Source organism: Pleurodeles waltl, chromosome 3_1 (assembly GCF_031143425.1).
Source record: "Pleurodeles waltl isolate 20211129_DDA chromosome 3_1, aPleWal1.hap1.20221129, whole genome shotgun sequence".
NCBI classification, from domain to species: domain Eukaryota; kingdom Metazoa; phylum Chordata; class Amphibia; order Caudata; family Salamandridae; genus Pleurodeles; species Pleurodeles waltl.
Genome location: NC_090440.1, coordinates 794,339,732 through 794,359,055, shown reverse-complemented (window position 1 = coordinate 794,359,055; position 19,324 = coordinate 794,339,732). Strand labels below are relative to the sequence as shown.

The 19,324-nt window shown below is 41.4% G+C and overlaps 1 protein-coding gene across 7 annotated transcripts in view; it reads left to right on the top strand.

Moving 5' to 3' along the window:
- Positions 1 to 19,324, top strand: part of SCUBE2 (signal peptide, CUB domain and EGF like domain containing 2) — a 369,914-nt gene that overhangs the window by 241,740 nt on the left and 108,850 nt on the right. For 6 of the 7 annotated variants that reach the window (XM_069223648.1, XM_069223647.1, XM_069223646.1 and 3 more), the window contains 4 exons: positions 1,884 to 2,000; positions 10,671 to 10,793; positions 11,654 to 11,770; positions 12,975 to 13,061. In XM_069223648.1, the coding sequence (XP_069079749.1) occupies positions 1,884 to 2,000; positions 10,671 to 10,793; positions 11,654 to 11,770; positions 12,975 to 13,061 (444 nt within the window). The remainder of the gene's footprint in view (positions 1 to 1,883; positions 2,001 to 10,670; positions 10,794 to 11,653; positions 11,771 to 12,974; positions 13,062 to 19,324) is intronic. The other variant, XM_069223650.1, reaches the window with a different exon arrangement.

Genomic DNA, 19,324 nt, shown 5'->3' with positions numbered 1-19,324 from the left:
GACCATAAAAAACCCGGAAAAGGACTATGCTCTTTTATATTTTCATGTAATCCTGTGCCAGTGATATAGCTAAATGTTTCAGTGTGCTTCTTATAGTGAGAAAACAAGCAACATGCTTTTATTTCTAGAGCTGACTAAATCAATATCTCATGAATGTTGGATTGTGCCCTCTTCTAGCCATTCATTCGGCTGAACTGTACACTTTGCTAGCCTATATTGCTAAACGAAAAGTGAGACTGTAGACATGCTGTTCAAAATGCATAAATATATTACAAAGACGTTAAAAATCTGTTATTGATTTTGGAAAAATTGCAGAAAGTGTGGAGTTGCCAATTTAAAGGCAGGCATAGGCTTGCCAATGTTATGCCTTCATTTCCGAGACAACCCGCTGAAGTCAATGATGAATTCTGAAAGTGGCATTAAGTAACCACAGGAACTTTCACCGCTCTGTTGCTTTTCCCATTGCTTTAAATCAAAACCTCAACTTTAAATATTTACACTGGGCTCACTTAAATGCAATCTTTCTGTGCAAGGAATTCTCATTTGAAATTATAGATTTACTGCAATTTATGAAAGTATTTTCCCAAGACTGTCGTGGTGTATCATAAGCATATGCATATTTTTTCATAAATATAAGATGGATTACAAAAATTGTAGATCTTTGCTTAAACATACACTGCTATTAATTGAGAAAACAGCTAAACGTTTCAATGTTCGATTTAAAACATTTTATGGTGAATAAACGTTTTTTCCTCCTAATGAGATAGTTTTGCTAAATATAATAAACAAGGATATTTTAATTTATATGGCTTGTAAATGAAAAGTGCTACAAAATAACTTGCACAACATAGCTAATATTCTTTTAAAGCAGGGGAATACAGTAAGCTAAAATGTTTTGTAAAATTAAATATTTACATTTCTCTACATGTACTTTTAATGCCTCGGGCATACAGATTTGCTTTGTTTACATTTTATAGAATATTAGACTTGGTAAAGCGGATTATACTTCAAAGGATTTAACTCATGGAAGTGATTTTGCAAATAACTGTATCCTATTATATATCGATTGTTCACTATGCAAAGAAATTAAACGATTATAAAAACTGAAAATATTGTGACCAATGAGATAACAAAATCTTTGTTGCTACTCAATCTGGTTCACTTGGAAAATGAAAATATAATGTGTTGAAGGCATGTACATAGCACACAATACATAGCACGTCTCAGGGTGCTGATGGTTCAGAAACTATCTTATATCACTTCGGTGTACAGAAGGTGTCACTCGCATGGTCGTGTAAAATTGGCCCATGCCACATCCTCAGATCCATTTGAAACTATGCCAGAAGGTTCGCAAGGAACTATAAGCAATGGCACTTAAAGACTTTAAGTCTAATATTTAGTCTAATATGAGCTTAGCCCAGTTACCCTGATAATGTAGGGGATCACCTCATGACCCTCTTGTGTCACACTAATTACATCAGAACTATTTTGTTGATCCAATGACTTCGAGCTCTAATGGGATCACAGGTTAGTGAAAGCAGCCTCAGTGGTCACATCCTGAGTATCCTGATGTGAGGAGCGTTTGCAGTGAACCAGAGTGTCCATGTACGTGGTTGGCCTGAGCCCCCAGTGCATGAGCACTCAACCTTGTCACCCTCAGTGATAAGAGAACCTAGGAGGCAATCACTCTTCCTGATCACATTTAGAAAATATGAGTGTGTGAAGAGGGACTCTTCAGAGGGTACATCATATTGTCCTACTATGAAGCTTTGTCGTTACTGTGCATTTATTTCAAATGTTGCTCAAGCTGTGTGTAGTGATGCAATGTGTGTAGCTTTCCAGCACCTCGAAGGGGTAACAATCTAATTCTTTCTAATTTGCAGACATTGATGAGTGTTCCTTCGAAAGAACGTGTGACCACACTTGCATCAATCATCCAGGAACGTTTGAGTGCACCTGTAAGAAAGGCTACATCCTATATGGATTAACGCACTGTGGAGGTAAGCAGAGTAAATGGTTGACATTTTCTGACTGCTCCGCAACTTACGTGCACGATGAAAGTAGCAGCTTTTGCAGCAGAGTGCCTGGAGAATGTGCAAATAATAATAAAGCATTAGACAAATCACTGATCATTGTTTCTGTGTGTCCAAATTACATTGTGCTTCAGTTGAAATTATTTATTGGACTCCATGCACTAGATCTTTTTGAATCTGCACAGACTGCATCTTACACCCGCTGAAGCTCAAGTATTATAGCAGGAGCCTTGGTCTCATTTTCACAGCCACATTATAACACAGTCACTTTATAACACAGTCACTGCTTTTAACTTTGTGGATGAGAGATTCAGTTTGTTTGTTATACTGACAGAAGCCGTTCTAAAGTACAGTACGCTCCTGCAGCCAACCCAGAAGAGTAGCTTTTGTGACAGTGCCACTGCAAATCAGTCATTCGTATTCAACTATGAACCACCACTTTCAACAAGGCTGTAACTATTAAAAAAGGGAAATTAGTGTGGTGGATCTGGCTAGAACTCCATATGGAGTTCGGGCATCTTCCCTCTTCTGTTCATGGTGATGGCAACAGCGGGCTGAACAGTGGATTCTGTTGGTGGGCTAAAATATGAGGTTTCTGGAGACTAAGGAGTGTTTGCTTCATGCCCTTGAGATGCGGAATAAAAGTGGAACTTCACCAGGTCGAAAAACAACCCATACATCTGAAAGCGTGGTGTAGACTTCCTCCCCATTTCAATATTTGTTTTAGGCAAGCTGGCGTCACTGCATCGCTGCTCAGTTTCTTGGTAACCATGCCAAAGGTGGGTGAGGAGTTCTTCTGATGGGCTGATGCTGTGTTGTGGAGCTTCTCGGCTCTGCCTGAGCACTCTTTGCTGAAACTGGGTCAGCACCTGTGGGACGTTTTCCTGTCAGACTCCACCATGGTGGTACCAGAGAGAGCTAGCAGCCAAGCATCAGCTGTAAGTGGAGGCAGGAGAGGTGGCCAGATCAGAGGACATGGCATGGTAGCCTGCTGCATCACTGCAACACTGCATTTCTGAGGGAGTGCTGTTTACGTGGGGTACATTCCTTATACGTACCCTCCCTATTTTTGTTCATTGTGCTCATTTGTTTATTGTGCTCTTAGTCCTAGTGCTCTTAGTCCTAATGTCTTAAGTGCCTAGTGCCCATTAAGGAGAACAATCAAAGAAGGCATAAGAGAAAGGCCTTTTTGTGTTCCACATTCTACCCAAGCAAATCAACCCTACCTGAATGTGGAGGGTGAGGTACATTTCCATTTGTCCTTGCTATCCATGGTTGATTCACTTAAAGCTTGCCTCAGGACATGCGGTCCACAACGAGGGCCATTGAGAGGAAGTTGGGTACAATGAAGGATTCGCAGGAGGAAATGAAGGTTCAAGTAGATGAGTCACAGCTAGGCCAAAAGGTTGAGTCTCCGAAGACTAAGGTTTTCAAGGAGAGGCTAGTGCAGCAATTGAGGCCTTGCCAGCACTTCTGCAGTTTGGCTGGAACATACAGTTGGGAAGCCTTAAATAGGTCTGAAATCTCAAGGGGGGAACCTCACTCACCCTCCTCGGCTTAAGCCCTGACTAGTTGCATCTTATTCTTGTTTTTGGGGGTGCGTGATTGCACACATGGGAACTGCCTACCTGCCTCCACATGTAAGCTGCAGGCCTGTATGTAAACTAAGTCTTTGTTACAGAGTGGGTCTGGATGGAATAGAAAAGGATTTCCATCACAACAGCCATGACACGGTGTACCAAGGTATCTGCAGTGATCAATATAGTACATTGTGCGATGATCCATCGGTGATGAAAACGGAAGTAATTTGCTACAGGAACCTATAAATAAAGAGTTGAGTCATGAGGGAGTGCCATGAGGATCGGAGTGAATGACAGTCAGTCTAGGCGTTATTTTTTTAAACTCCCCAGCCAAAGAAATGTGCAGCAAGAAAGACAGGATCTTGAATCTCTTCTGGCTTAATAGTGGTAAATAACAGTTTTAAGCAGTCATAAAATAGCTAAGAGGGGTAAGGTGCACGCTGCATATTGTAGTACCCAAGTTTATGCCACAGATGTGTATTTCATATATGACATTTTAGTGGATTAATACCTTTGCTGCAGAGATTATCCGGCTCCTTCAGGTCTCAAGTTACAATCGAGGTAACATAGTTAATTTAGTTATGCAGCAGCTTCAAGATGCTCCATATAACCTGCAAGTTTGAAACTTTAATTCTTCATTGTTTTAAGGTTGATAAAACGGATTCCAATAGCAGCATACATGCTTACTACTAAGAGCTGAATATTTCAGTTTCTATTCTGTGCTAGATAAATGATTAGGATTTGTGTAGTTAAACACACAAGAAGACATCTCTAGAATGTCAGTAGAAGTTGCATAATCTATGTATCTTACAAAAAACCAGATCTTAAGAAAGTCAAAAACTTGTTAGAATCCATGTTTATTTTTTAGCAACTTGTGAGGTTACACTGAGGAGGATTTATTTATTCCCCTTGATAGGCCACTGAGTGTGGTGACCAGGTCTGATGTTCCAGCTATGCTGTGTTTGGCCTTCAGGTGTTGTAGACAGGACACAACTTATGCAAAAGGAAGCAATGCATGCTGTGCTGGGAAGGAGTCAGTGTTCTAGCGCACTAAAAGTGTGGTAGCTTCTGTATGAATTTCTGTATCAGCAGCACAGGTGGAACAGTGCATTTCCGGTTCTCGCTGGCCAAGCAATGCATAGCTACAAAGTGTCAGTGAGCCCGGTGCTGAATGTGCCTGGTGTGCACACTGCTGTCACTGTAATCAATTGTTATTATTTCCTCCTTTCTTGATTTTGAGTATACTGTTGAGGGGGTCCAGAACCAGGTTGGTTTTCAACTAGCTACATTGAGTGGTTTTGTGACCTCAGTGAAGCCCTTTGCACTTGTGGACCTCTCTACCACTTCAGTGGGCCAAACAGTATTCCGAGAAGCCCTCTCCCTCAAAACGGGGGCTGCTGACTGAGCCTCGAGAGCCGTGGATCTCCACATTATTTAGCGACCATCATGACCATCTCTTAAACCTCAGTAAATTCACTAACTGAACAGTTACATTTTTTATAATTTTCCATTTGTTCTGCTGTCCTTTGCTGTTTAATGGTGACAAAGGGTATCGAACAGTAAACTTCACTAAAGTGTCCGTTTTGGAGAGGGGTAAACTGTTGATTGTGATGTACTGTTTGCAAACACAATTGAATATCTTATCTGCTCATTAACTGCATTGCTACGAGATTGGCTGCAGGGTTGTGCTGAGGTTTGCGGTCATCTCAAGTTTGCAAACGTAATATTTTATAATAAGCAAGAGACCCTGATGTTACTCAAATGTTGTTTTACAAGTGCTTCATTGTGAATAATAAATGCAGTTCTGTGTTTTGATTTCTAGGAGTTGACTTACCATTAATACAATGAACATATTTATTTCAGCGCAACCCTAGCTGGACATCCTTACTGTAATTGTTAAATTTATATTGGAACTGTACCGCACCTTCCTTGCTCTAGGCCTTTACTGCTTGTCAAAATTCACCTTGATAGTCACTAAAATGGAAGCTTTACCCCAACCTACAAAAATAGGTGAATGCACAAGCCACCCTCTCCCACAATACAAAATATGTAAGGTAACTGGTACTGCATTATTGCCGGAATCGTGTGACTGCGGCAGCATCTGTCCACCATCTTGCAGTTGATTGTTTAGCAGCACATGTTAAAAGGGAAACCATACTGAGGTTAGCCCAAGCCTGTTGGCATATGCATTGCAGTTCAAATCTGGTGCCATTTCTTGGTAACCAGCTGATACATACGTAGCAGGTTATTAATATAATGACAGTCTACAGTTTGAAAAATGCTGTGTGTCTTATACGAGGAAATGGGAGAACCATCATATTAATATGCGCCCTTTACATTGTGTGAGCTATGGGAAAATCTGAGGAACACAATACCACACATTGGTTTCAGAGCCCAATGCCATGAAAGCCATGGACATCATTTAGAGGTCGACAAATGCAAAAACAACAAGTGATGGACGGAATGCTGAACATTGTCAAACATTCACCCCCAGTCACAGATCTGGGTTTAATCCATCGTTTTTTTGCTGCCCATGCCATTCCAGTTTGGACCCAGCCATATGCAAATCAGTCTTGACCCTGTTCCCAATGGGAACAGTCCAGCCCGAACTGCTAGGCCAGGTCTTCCCTGGACTGGAAACAAGCATCCTGGGACCGGTTTCGGGGTATCACCCCTCATCAGCCAGGCTAGCTTGAATCCAGTGGCATGGGAAGCACGGGACCCACGTCTGGGCATACCCTTCCCACTTAGGGCGACAAATGCAAAAACAACAAGTGATGGACGGAATGCTGAACATTGTCAAACATTCACCCCCAGTCACAGATCTGGGTTTAATCCATCGTTTTTTTGCTGCCCATGCCATTCCAGTTTGGACCCAGCCATATGCAAATCAGTCTTGACCCTGTTCCCAATGGGAACAGTCCAGCCCGAACTGCTAGGCCAGGTCTTCCCTGGACTGGAAACAAGCATCCTGGGACCGGTTTCGGGGTATCACCCCTCATCAGCCAGGCTAGCTTGAATCCAGTGGCATGGGAAGCACGGGACCCACGTCTGGGCATACCCTTCCCACTTAGGGCGACAAATGCAAAAACAACAAGTGATGGACGGAATGCTGAACATTGTCAAACATTCACCCCCAGTCACAGATCTGGGTTTAATCCATCGTTTTTTTGCTGCCCATGCCATTCCAGTTTGGACTCAGCCATATGCAAATCAGTCTTGACCCTGTTCCCATTGGGAACAGTCCAGCCCGAACTGCTAGGCCAGGTCTTCCCTGGACTGGAAACAAGCATCCTGGGACCGGTTTCGGGGTATCACCCCTCATCAGCCAGGCTAGCTTGAATCCAGTGGCATGGGAAGCATGGGACCCACGTCTGGGCATACCCTTCCCACTTAGGGCGACAAATGCAAAAACAACAAGTGATGGACGGAATGCTGAACATTGTCAAACATTCACCCCCAGTCACAGATCTGGGTTTAATCCATCGTTTTTTTGCTGCCCATGCCATTCCAGTTTGGACCCAGCCATATGCAAATCAGTCTTGACCCTGTTCCCAATGGGAACAGTCCAGCCCGAACTGCTAGGCCAGGTCTTCCCTGGACTGGAAACAAGCATCCTGGGACCGGTTTCGGGGTATCACCCCTCATCAGCCAGGCTAGCTTGAATCCAGTGGCATGGGAAGCACAGGACCCACGTCTGGGCATACCCTTCCCACTTAGGGCGACAAATGCAAAAACAACAAGTGATGGACGGAATGCTGAACATTGTCAAACATTCACCCCCAGTCACAGATCTGGGTTTAATCCATCGTTTTTTTGCTGCCCATGCCATTCCAGTTTGGACCCAGCCATATGCAGCATCTGTCCACTATCTTGCAGTTGATTGTTTAGCAGCACATGTTAAAAGGGAAACCATACTGAGGTTAGCCCAAGCCTGTTGGCATATGCATTGCAGTTCAAATCTGGTGCCATTTCTTGGTAACCATCTGATACATACGTAGCAGGTTATTAATATAATGACAGTCTACAGTTTGAAAAATGCTGTGTGTCTTATACGAGGAAATGGGAGAAGCATCATATTAATATGCGCCCTTTACATTGTGTGAGCTATGGGAAAATCTGAGGCACACAATACCACACATTGGTTTCAGAGCCCAATGCCATGAAAGCCATGGACATCATTTAGAGGTCGCCAGGGGTCACTGCTGCGACCCCTGGCTTGCCCCTTGTGACCCCTGTCACTGCATTTGCAACCCCTGGCCTCAGAGGTGGCAAAATCATTGGCAGGAACACAAGGCAGTTCGTCCTTATGGCAGTCGGTTGGGGCTCCAATTTCCTTGTTTTTTCCCCAATGTTTTCAGTGCACTAATAGTGAATAATAATATTCACTATTGTTATAATAAAAGATGGAGTCCAATTAGCTGGGATGTGACCCTCCCTGACAGTTAAGGTAAGTAGCAATTGCTTTTAAATATATGTTGTGTGCAGGTGAGAGTGCATTTATGTGAGAGAGAGCGTATGTGCGGTCATGTATGTATGTGTAAACGTGTGTATGAATAAATGTGTGAGTGCGTCTGGCCTTATCTGGTCTCTGGTAATTTATTTATAAGGGGACGCGTTAGAGGGTCGATGGACCTTTTGATTACGCTGAGAGTGATTCCACTATGGTCAGAAATTTTTCTCACAACCTAACCAACAGCAACATATTTTAGTCAACAATTTATGATCGTATATCTATTTTAGTCAACAATTTATGATCGTATATCTTTGAGTCAGGAATCTACACACACCATGACCCATGTGGTCATGAATAACCACACCTTTTAGTAAAGTTAGAAAGCTTATTTCCCTAGATTAACACTGCTAATATCACATAAATTAATCTCAATACCAAATGATAAACATATACAAACAACACAGACTGACCAAGACAGTGGAAAAATCTCAATCTAACCAAAGCATTTATCATTAAACATTCAAGGGTTACCGTACAAATTAGTAGCAACAATAACTGAACTATAGAGATGGCATACATCTAGAATCAACAGGTAAACAAAATCAATTCCTTGTTAATAACATTGTTTAAGACATGGCACTCTAACTTACCCTCCAGTTTGAATGGCATGTTTGGGCTTCAAGCAAAAGTAATTTTAGTCAAAAGTTAAATTGGAAACCATCTAACTAGGGCTCTACCAAAGTAGCAGTTGGTACCTAAAAGAAAAAAACCAAAACGCTATAACACACACAATATCATGTTGTTATACCTCTCCTGAATGGATCAGCAAGCTGTGATTTCTTCGTCAGTTGGACATCTGTCTGGCCAGCTTCAGCAAAGAACAGTGGATGGGAGTTGCTCAGCCACAGTTGGGTTCTACGTTAACTGAACCAACGTAGAAAGGGTGTTGAGCTAAGAAACTGCATCAACAACACTTACAATTAAACTGTTAGGCTAAAGCAAGGAAAAAGGGACATCAGGAACTGCTGTGCTCCTTGCACAAGACTGGAACAAGACTATCTAACAGAACTGCCCTCTCCTCTCCCTGTAGTCAGGGTTAAACTAAAATCCATAAAGTACTTTTGCCATTGGTCATAACATCGTGTGTTCACAGTAGAACCAATAAACATTAATTTCCAAGTCTGTGATATCGTTAGACAGTCTTTCACATGTCAATGATTGGCTCCCCTTCTCCCGTTCCCATCACCAGTTTCGTCAAGTAACTTTTTAGTTGAAGTCATAACTCCAGTCAGTGAAGTCTTTGTTAAAGCCTGAGAACCTTTGCTTCTCACGCATCAAGATAACTTTTGTATCTGTATGTAGTGTTCTACAACTCTGCAGACAGTTCTCACAAGAAGGTTTAAGACATCAGCTTGTTCAACATTTCAAGGTTACAAATCTATGTGGTCAGCTCTGCGTGAACAATGAACAAGTGTTAATTCTCTGTCTTTCACAAAAAACACTTGCTAACATTTATTTTATGCCCTGAAACTTAACATTAGGCTCTGTGAACTAGGCCCAAAATCTCATAATTAATAAATGCCTAATACTTTTAGGCAAATACATAGCATTAATAATTTTGTATGATCCACTAATACATGTTATTCTACATGTGCACATTATTAAACCATAAATGTAAATTCTTTATTAATGTTGTACACGTGATGGTGGCCACTCAAGGGGGTACATTTTCCAAGACATACAATTTTCACTATGTAATGTAATTAATCAATGCAAATTTATTAGTAAAGAATTTAGCTTTCACAATTGTAAAGGACAAGTGGCGTGTGATGTCACTCCCGATACCCCTGGCCTTTTTGTGAATTGACGTTCATGATCAAAGCCTTGCTAATTTCTAATCGTTGCTCCTTTTAATCAAGTAAATATCCTACCGATAGAAGCGACATCAAAAACGTAGAGCCGCAGCCCTTTCTTACAGCTGTAAACTCTAAAATAGGGGTATCCAACCTTTTTTGTAACAAGAGCTGCTTATGTTCAATGAAAATCATCCTGAGCTACTAATGTTAGTGACGTAGTAGTGACCACACCATCTAAGCTTGTCAGCAATGATCACATCAGTGCATTAGGTGGGTTTGCCAGCAATAAAATAAAAATATATCATCAATTTTGAATGTTTCTAAAGGGGTAGTACATAACTGACATAGTTGCAATTCTCTTGGCACCAAGGCAATAATGTGAGTAATACATCTCTTCAACTCAAATAATAGTTTTAAATACATTTTGAGTATTCAAACATTTTTCTACAAACACTTGAGTACTGAAAATACGCACATTTACAATTCGAATTTATGCTTTTCAATTTTTTGATACATATAATACTTCAGCCAAGCAAAAGCTTCTATAGTAGTAGCCTGGGCCGCACACAGGAGAGCTACTCACAGGGCACTGGAGAGCTACTGGTGGCTCATGAGCTACTCATTGGAGACGCCTGCTCTAGAATTTCATCACCTTTCCGACCTGCAAATTTGCATTTATTTTACAGTGAAGCAATAAAGTTGTCGTTCTATCCTCACTTTAGCCGTTTCCATGTGTATTCCACAGATATCGATGAATGCAGCATGAACAACGGAGGATGCCATGAGACCTGTGTAAACACGCTGGGAGACTACGAATGTCAGTGCCATTCAGGCCGCAAACTGCACTGGAACAGGAGAGACTGCGTCGGTAAGGTGGCGGTGCGCGGACGAGGCCTCTTTCATTCGGTGCTCGATTAGTTAGGAGGCCTGTGTTGTTTTCGTGTGCGTAGTCTCTAACCAGCACGCAAGCATGGAGCCGTGTCTTGTGACCCCCACTGCTTTGCTGACTCATGGGCTTTCGCAGCCACGTTGTTGAAACAGGTGAAAAACAGGAGATACTTTGTGGGCCTTTTGGTGCTTCCTTTCCTGTGCTTTTTATCTAGGCTCGCCCTGTTTTCTTTCATGCTTTTCTTCATATATTAAGCTGCTGGTGTTTTTGTGCAATGGCTAATTATATACGGGTGTGTGATCCATGGTGATTTCAATCTTGTTTTTACTGTGTATTCCAGCAAAACAAATGTCACACTGTGTAATTAAAGAGGATTTTTCCTTTCCTTAAAAGTGCGTTCCAACCCTTTAATCGTCAGAGAGCTGTAATAAGCATCCTCTTCTTGTTTGCGGTGCCCATGGCGTGCCAGTGCCGATGTGCAAATGGCCAGCGATCATGACCTTGTAAAGCACTCGGCTGACCCCTTCGTGCACGCTAGACAAACGTGTTAAATAAAAAATAAATAGGATTCTTCTGCATGAATCTAAGTTTCTTTTTTGTTTCTGTTACTTTAAAACACAATTACAGTTCTCTGGTCGCAGCATGAAAGTATGTGTGTAAACCCCATGGACACTGTTGACAGCAGAGCTCGCATTAATTAAGGGTCTTCACGCCCTGAGAGTCCGAAAGCTGCAAGATGGATGCTGCCCCCAGCTGTGTGTGTACCTGCGCGCCTCGTATATATGACACATGCAGAGTTTCTACTGTCTCCATGAATATTTATGTTTCATCTCATTTAGAAGTAGAGAGGCTCCTGACAGATTATGTATCGCCCAAAGTGTTACTGCGCTGTGCTAAGAATGGTGGAAGTGATAGGTGCATCTTAAACTGCCCATCCGATGTCCATTTTGTTCCGGGTAAGTACGACAAAGCCCAACATATGTGTTTCATATCTTTAACTATGCTACCTCTTGACATGCAATAAAGAAACCTGCCGAGAAAGCCATCATTGGGGCCTTGTCTCGTGCTGGGCTTTTTGTTACAGTGGGGAGGCCACTTTGCTTAGAGCTCTCAGTTTTCTTATTTCCATGCGCGAGTAGCTCATCAGGTCCAGGCATTCTCTTTGCATTTTGGGATTTGTAGTCTTGCTGATGTTAAAAATCTGGGCTACTAAGTCAGTGGTGTAACAAAGGTGCAGCTGGCTCTGATACAAGCAGGAAAAGTGTCTCTTTCACCTGGTTTCAAAGTGATTTGGGATGCAGTGATTTGGGATGCAGTGGGACCCTTACATCTTAGGGCCCCAGTGCTACTACACCTACTGCACTATTGATAGCTACACCCCTGCACAACTCCCAAATGCAATAAATAAACCTGGCCTGTATGGTAGATGAACAATTTAGTGAAAAAAAAGAAGAAAAAAAACAGGCATAGGACAACAGTGCCTACATGAGGATAGAAAAGATTAGTATCTCCTGTCTTTTCGGCATGCTCTATGTTTAAAAGAAAAACATTTCTGAAACTACTTCAATAAGTCTTTCATAATATTTCACTTTGTGTTACAAAAGGGTTTTTGTCATTGATACAGCTGACTTTGGGTTTTGTATAAGTGTGCCCCAAAGTTATAAAGCAGGCTTCCTAAGTCTTCCATAAGCACGACCAGAATGGTAGTTAATTTAAAAATAAAGGAGTTAGTTTGTTGGGTGAAGTAATATTTTGTTGCTTCCCTAATCATGTGTAGGTTTAACTATTTGAAAGGCTACAGTAGGTGTTACCTTAAAAAATCTGAAGATTTTGGCAGATGCACAATATGTGCTCCGTCATCCCTCTAGTTGCATGCTGGACTGTATGAGCTACTCAGGTCTTTACCTTAGAAACTTGAGAGCTCAGTCTTGTCTCTAAAAAGATTTCTGTAAATGTTTTTAATTTATACAAAAGTATTAAACGTACAACAGTGTAATGTGCCTTAAATTATCATAACAGTGGTTCTTGATACTCCTGTGAAATAAAACAAATCATTTTGAGAACGATCAATGTCTTAAGCCCGCAGTTACTTTGCTCTATTTACGTCATTATAATATGCCTGTACCCAAATCACATTGTTTAATTCTGTGCCCTGACTAGGTCTTCAAGATTCGTATGTTGTAACCTGTGGATCCTCTTCTCAGTTCAAAAGCAAGCTGCATAAAACAAATGAATCAGCCAGCTTAGGTAATTCTTTAATATGTGCTCTGTGGTTGCGCTGGTTTCTGTTCATACCATGCAAGTTTTTAAATTCGGATTGATGTCCCAGTGTAGGTTCAAGCATACCTCCACTTTGATTGTTTTGAAATGTCATATACCCTGATTTCATTTCTTAGGTATCTAAAAATGGTTCCCCTGAGAAAGGTTACAAATTAATATGTGACCTGCGGATCCGCAATGGTGGTACTACTGCATTACTCACTTCAGACATCTTTGCTCCACCAGTAACCAGAGAACGTTGTTAGTTTCTGAAATAAATACCTTTTACTCAGTGCATAATTTGAGAAGGTGGTTTCCAGTGCGGTGCACCAGCACTTATTTTTGAAGGCTGGCACTTTTCTGCCCCAAGCATATACCTCGAGCAAAGGACACATATGGGAAAGGGGCAGGAAGAGAAAAACAAAAAAGCGTAACAAAAGGAGAAAGCTGAAAGCTGCAAGAATGAACAGAAGGGACAGGGAGTGGCTGTAAATGGATTAAAGAGGCCTGAGATGGCTTCAGAATAACGCTGCCTCAGTATTCCGTGCTTGCACATTTAATTGCAGCAGCCGGGTGTTTGAAGAGAGTATTATAAACAGCACTCACTCCGGAGCTCCCACAGACTCCTGTATCCACCACATCTACAACAGAGCCAGCGCATCCATCCCCCCGAGCTCCGCAAGACGCTGAACTGCTCTATCAACACAGCCACCTTCCCCGAAGACTGGAAACACGCAGAAGTCCACCCCTCCTGAAGAAACCCACGGCCAACTCTTCAGAGCTAAAGAATTTCCAGCCCATCTCGCTATTACCCTTCCCAGTCAAAGTACTGGAAAAAGCTATCAACTTACAGCTGTGACAATTCATCAAAGACAACAACTCGCTGGACACCACTCAGTCTGGCTTCCGCAGCAACCACAGCACAGAGAACGCTCTTCTTGCAGCCACAGATGACATCTGCACACTCCTCGATCGTGGCCACACTGCAGCACTCATACTCCTCGACCTCTCAGCAGCCTTCGACACGCTCTCCCACAGCACCTTATGCACCAGACTCCCCGACGCGGGAATCTGCAGAAAAGCCTTGCAATGGATTCACTCCTTCCTCTCCGGAAGAACACACAGAGTCAGGATCCCACCCTTCATATCCAAACTAACAGAAGTCAGCTGCGGAGACTCTCAGGGATCCTCTCTAAGCCCAACACTCTTCAACATGTACATGGCCCCACTTGCAGCCATCGTCAGAGGCCATGGAATGAATATCGTGTCCTTTGCCAATGACATACAACTCATCATATCCCTCACTGATGACCCGGACAAAGCTAAGGGGAACTTCCGCACAGGAATGGAAGCAGTTGCCACCTGGATGAGAGAGAGCTGCCTCAAGCCCAACTCACACAAGACCAAGCTCATCATCTTCGGAAACTCCACTTCAACCTGGTCGACTCCTTGTGGCCCACATTGCTCAGCGCCCTGCCTTCTCTGAGTGACCACACCCACAACCTAGGAGTCATCCTTGACTCTTCCCTATCAAAGACCAGACAGGTTAACACAGTCACCTCTTCCTACTGGCACAACCTTCACCAACTCCACAAAATCTTCAAATGGATCCCTGTTGACAGCCTCAAGACAGTCACCCACGCCTTAGTCACTAGCAAGCTCGACTATGGCAATGCACTTTATGCTGGCACCACAACAAAAAACATCTAGAAACTGCAACACATCCAAAACGCCGCCGCCAGACTCGTCCCGAATCTCCCCGGCCAGGAACACATCTCCCAAAACCTGAGGACTCTCCATTGACTCCCAGTGTGGAAGTGAATCATCGTCAAACTACTCACCCACACCTACAAGGCCATTCACAACATCAGACCAGCCTACCTGAACCATCGCATCTCCTTCCATAATCCCGCCAGACCACTCCACTCAGTCGAGTAGGCAATAGCCACCATCCCACGCATACAGAGATCTTTCACCTACCCCGCAGGTAAGAGCTGGAACAACCTGCCTATGCACCTCAGACAAATCCCATCACTCACCATCTTCAGGAAGAACTTCAAGACTTGGTTCTTCAGATGAGGCTCAGTCCCTCCCCCAGCGCCTTGAGACCCTCACGGGTGAGTAGTTGCGCTTTACAAAAACTGATTGATTGATTGATCTGACCCAACACTTTACGCGAGAAATATGCAGCTTTGTTAAACGTAAACAGTAGATAGGTGTCATAAGAAGTAGAAAAGGCAACAGAGTGAGAGCAGTAGGTTCAATAACTTACCAGGTTTTCAAAAGTTGTCGCTAATTTCTATTAGTGTAGAAACATTGACGGTCAGTCTAATTGACAATTAATTTCAGATTTAAAGGTTATCTTCTAGATCACATCAGATTGCATTTGGTGTACCTCTACCACTTCCATTGTGTTCAGTTTCTAATTCAAAGCTGAATGGTATCAAAGGCAGTGGAATCAATGAGCTGGAGACCTCAACAACTGGGGTAGTGGTGTTGGGGCTTACTTTCCTTATCTTGGTGGATTTGTTTTTTTGCAGTTAGTGGGGAGAGAATTAGGTGGGATTTTGCATCACTGTATCGCAATGGGAGGTTTAGAGAAAGGGGTCTTGGAAGTGGACAGAATGGTATTAATGGGTTGAAGCAGTTTATTCACATAATATTTCCCTAGCTGCTAGGCTCTATCTAGGAGTCCAGGAACCGAGAAACAATGTTCAAAGTCTCCCTTGTTGGGTTAGTGGTCCTTCTTAATATTTGAGGTATCAAGTTGGTTTACTATGGTCTTCCTTCAGCAGTGGCTGAAAGTCACTTACTTGAATATTGCTGGAGCATTTTCATCCTTTGCAGGAATCTAATGTCCTTTGAGATTGATAACTCTTTGGACTAAGTAAGTGGTGTGCTATAACCACTTAAAACAATTTCAATACCACCCCAATTAATTTAAACACCATGACCAATGTGGCTACGGAAGGAAAACTCCAGTTGGAAAATAAAGTTAAGGGATTTATTACAAACTCAAGTTCAAAGTCATGTAGACAGTCCACAAAACCAAGTTATAAAGATACATAATCACCAAGAGTTGGCCAAGGCGACACAATAAATTCGAGCAGACTAATATTAACAAAATTAACCATTCAAGAAGGACGATAAATATCTTTTGATTAGCAATCATCAGTAAATTTAATTTAGCAGAGCCATAGATTTTAGTTGGACTCAAGGGAAACCCTTCAATTAACCAAATCAGGGTAATATATGAGTGGGGTGAAACATGTGGGGAAAAAGATAAAAAGCACAAAAAGGGCACAATATTTTTGAAAAAAAGATATTCTTGGAATGCAGGTTGCTAGCTAAAGTGGACAAAAGATAGGTAAAAGGAAAGTGTCAGCATGTCAGAACCTCAATCAAGAGTCTTCTAAAAGGGATTAGAAGATAGATTTCAACGTCTGAAAGAGGCATCTCAAAGGGACTAAGGCAGAGAGGAAGATAAACTCTCAAAGGGACACAGCATTCATAGATTCTTCATCAGCAAAGCATCTTCTGTTGGACTGACCAAAGTCCCACTGGGCATTGACATATCATAAAGCACTTTTATTTGCCAAAGGTATCAGTCCAATTTATGTGGGAGGGGCATCATCCAATAGAAATCCATCACACAACTCCAATCTGCAGCATCCATATTCTTGCCCAAGTCTGTCATGGCAACATCTTCCATTTATGTGACTCCATAGAAGTTTGAAACAATTGTATACGATGGCAGTCCATGTTCCACAATCTTCAGTTCTCTAAGACAATATGATACATTCTCTTTATACATTCTCTTCAGGGCCTATTGCCAAATCTAGTCTTTTCATGGGAACGAAGTTTGAAAGAAAACTCACGTTAAGGAATAAATCAGCATCTCCTGCACAGTTACGAAATACAAATCTAAGAGACTCACTAAAGCTAACGCAAGAGATTTACAGCAATACATTAAATTAATATGTTTTAATAAACACACTTTAATATGCAAAAAAATGAATTCAGTATTATCAATACTTCATTAGTATGTGTAATATATTTCATTTTAAACAGGAAATCTTTGTCAATGCATTCCATTAAGTACAATGAGGAAGTACATTTTAAAAATGTTTGTATGAATTTTAAATCATATAATATCGATTTAATCCTTCTAGAGTGTGATTTAATTCAAATAGCACCTAAGTCGAACTCTGCAATGTAAACAAATGCACATTTAAATTGTGTGTAAGTACAGCTTCTACATTGCAAACCATTAGTGCTTTGGTTAACATAAGACATAAAATACCACGTAATGATAACTTTTGTGACAAGAGAGTCACCACTAAAGTTTAGGCTACATTAGACTACGTTTTGTGGATATCTTTTGTTGCCTTAGTTTTTAGTCTGTTCTGCCCTTCTTTTTCTATGAGTTTATCTTCTTTGTCATCAGCTGTGATGTTTACAATCTTCTTAGATACTTTTAATTTTCTAAACATAAGGAGGATTGCCCAGCACATGACTATAGAAAATTCTGTCTATTCCTTTGGGTCAGCATAGTTTTTCAGAGTTGCAGGATTTGAACTGTAGATGGTGTTAGCCTATAATACATTTCTTTGATATCTATCCTGGTTTTTGGCCCAATCTAAAAAAAAAAAAATAATAAGAGGCTGGCACTGTTTCATATGTGACTCCTTGTTTCCAGTGGATATGAACATGTAATTTAATGTTTTGCAGCAAGCATTTAACTCAATATTTAAGAGGAAGTACAAGTGAATGACAAACTCTGTGTGGCACCCTTTCCTTTTTTCACTATTTGGTTACCCTTTGGGACCTGAGGTCCATAGTTACTTCCTATCCTTGCTATTACATTTCCAAAAGACCAGATTTTGCCATAGAACTGATTTAATGGCTTTTAAAAGCTGAGAAATGTTTTAAGGGGTAATATTGGCCCGTGAAAGAATTCATACTTCACATAAGTAAAAGATCTCTCATGACTCAAGGTTAGCATGTCTTTATTTAATTTCTCTTTTTTTTTTATTTTAAAGGCATTCCTTGAAGGCAGCAATATCTTGAATAATTTCCTCAAGCTAGCTCACATTTATTTTCTTGGGAAGCCTGTCTTTCAAGACTGTATTTCTCCATTTCTTTTATTTGGAATAACAATCCATCAGACAGTTTGTGGTGTATTAGTAGTTAGTATTAGACACTTATGGATACATTTATTCATGTTTGTGTGTATGTGCGTGTGGGTTTTGCTTTTGATAAAAGATTGCTATAAAATCATTTTTTCATTAGAAACTTTTGCACAAAGGTTCACATGCAGAGTATAAAATCACCATGATTAGCTTGACTACAAGTGCAAGCAACCAGATATTTACATGTAGATAGATATGACAGATGCATACATGCACAAAGCAACATGCATTGGAATCCTAAAGGGGTAGAACAGTAGCATGTGATTTACAAAAAAATAATATGTACAACACACATTTACATCAAGGAACTTATCATATGTAGAGTGTTTCAAGAGCAGACTCATTAAATGTGATAATTGGACTCGCATTTGAGGAGGTGTTCTTGTAAACTCATTCAAAAAGTGGACGAGATGTGACCATAGGTCTGTTTAGTTGTAGTTCCGGTGCAGTGGTGTTATTGCACCAAAGACATGAGTCAACGTGGCATAGTGGGCTGTGGGTTGGTAAGTAAATTAGTTCAAAGAAGCACATATTTAAGGCTGGTGTGTATCAACAGAGTACACTTCAGAAGTTATGATGTTGGTCTAATATTGACAACATTTAACTAGATCTAAAAATAAAGTTGCCTTATAATGAATATGAGCCACAGGGGCCAAGTTCCCCTGCAAGTGCTTTTTGTTTTATCTTTTTTTTAAATAACACTTCTTGTTAAGCAGTTAAATTCTGTCTTTTTTAGGTCAAGTCTAGGCAGCGCAAGCACTGTCTCTGTGAGTCATGCTGTGTTCATTATATGGGCTTTAATCATACCCACTCTTGCCATTCGTTCTTTGTTGTGCTGGTCTTAAATGCTTCACTTTTATTGGTGCATTGTGCTAAATGTCCCCTCCTTTGCGTGTCAAGTTCCCACCCAGGAAGCTTTCACTAAGAGAACATTTTTGTTGACCATCACACTACCTCAAGTGTCCTCCTGTCACAGTGTGTGATGGCCCTCCTCCAGTCTGGGTTTCGGTTTTGCCTTTCATCCCAGCCATGATCCTTTCTCCTCCTTTCTCCTCCCGA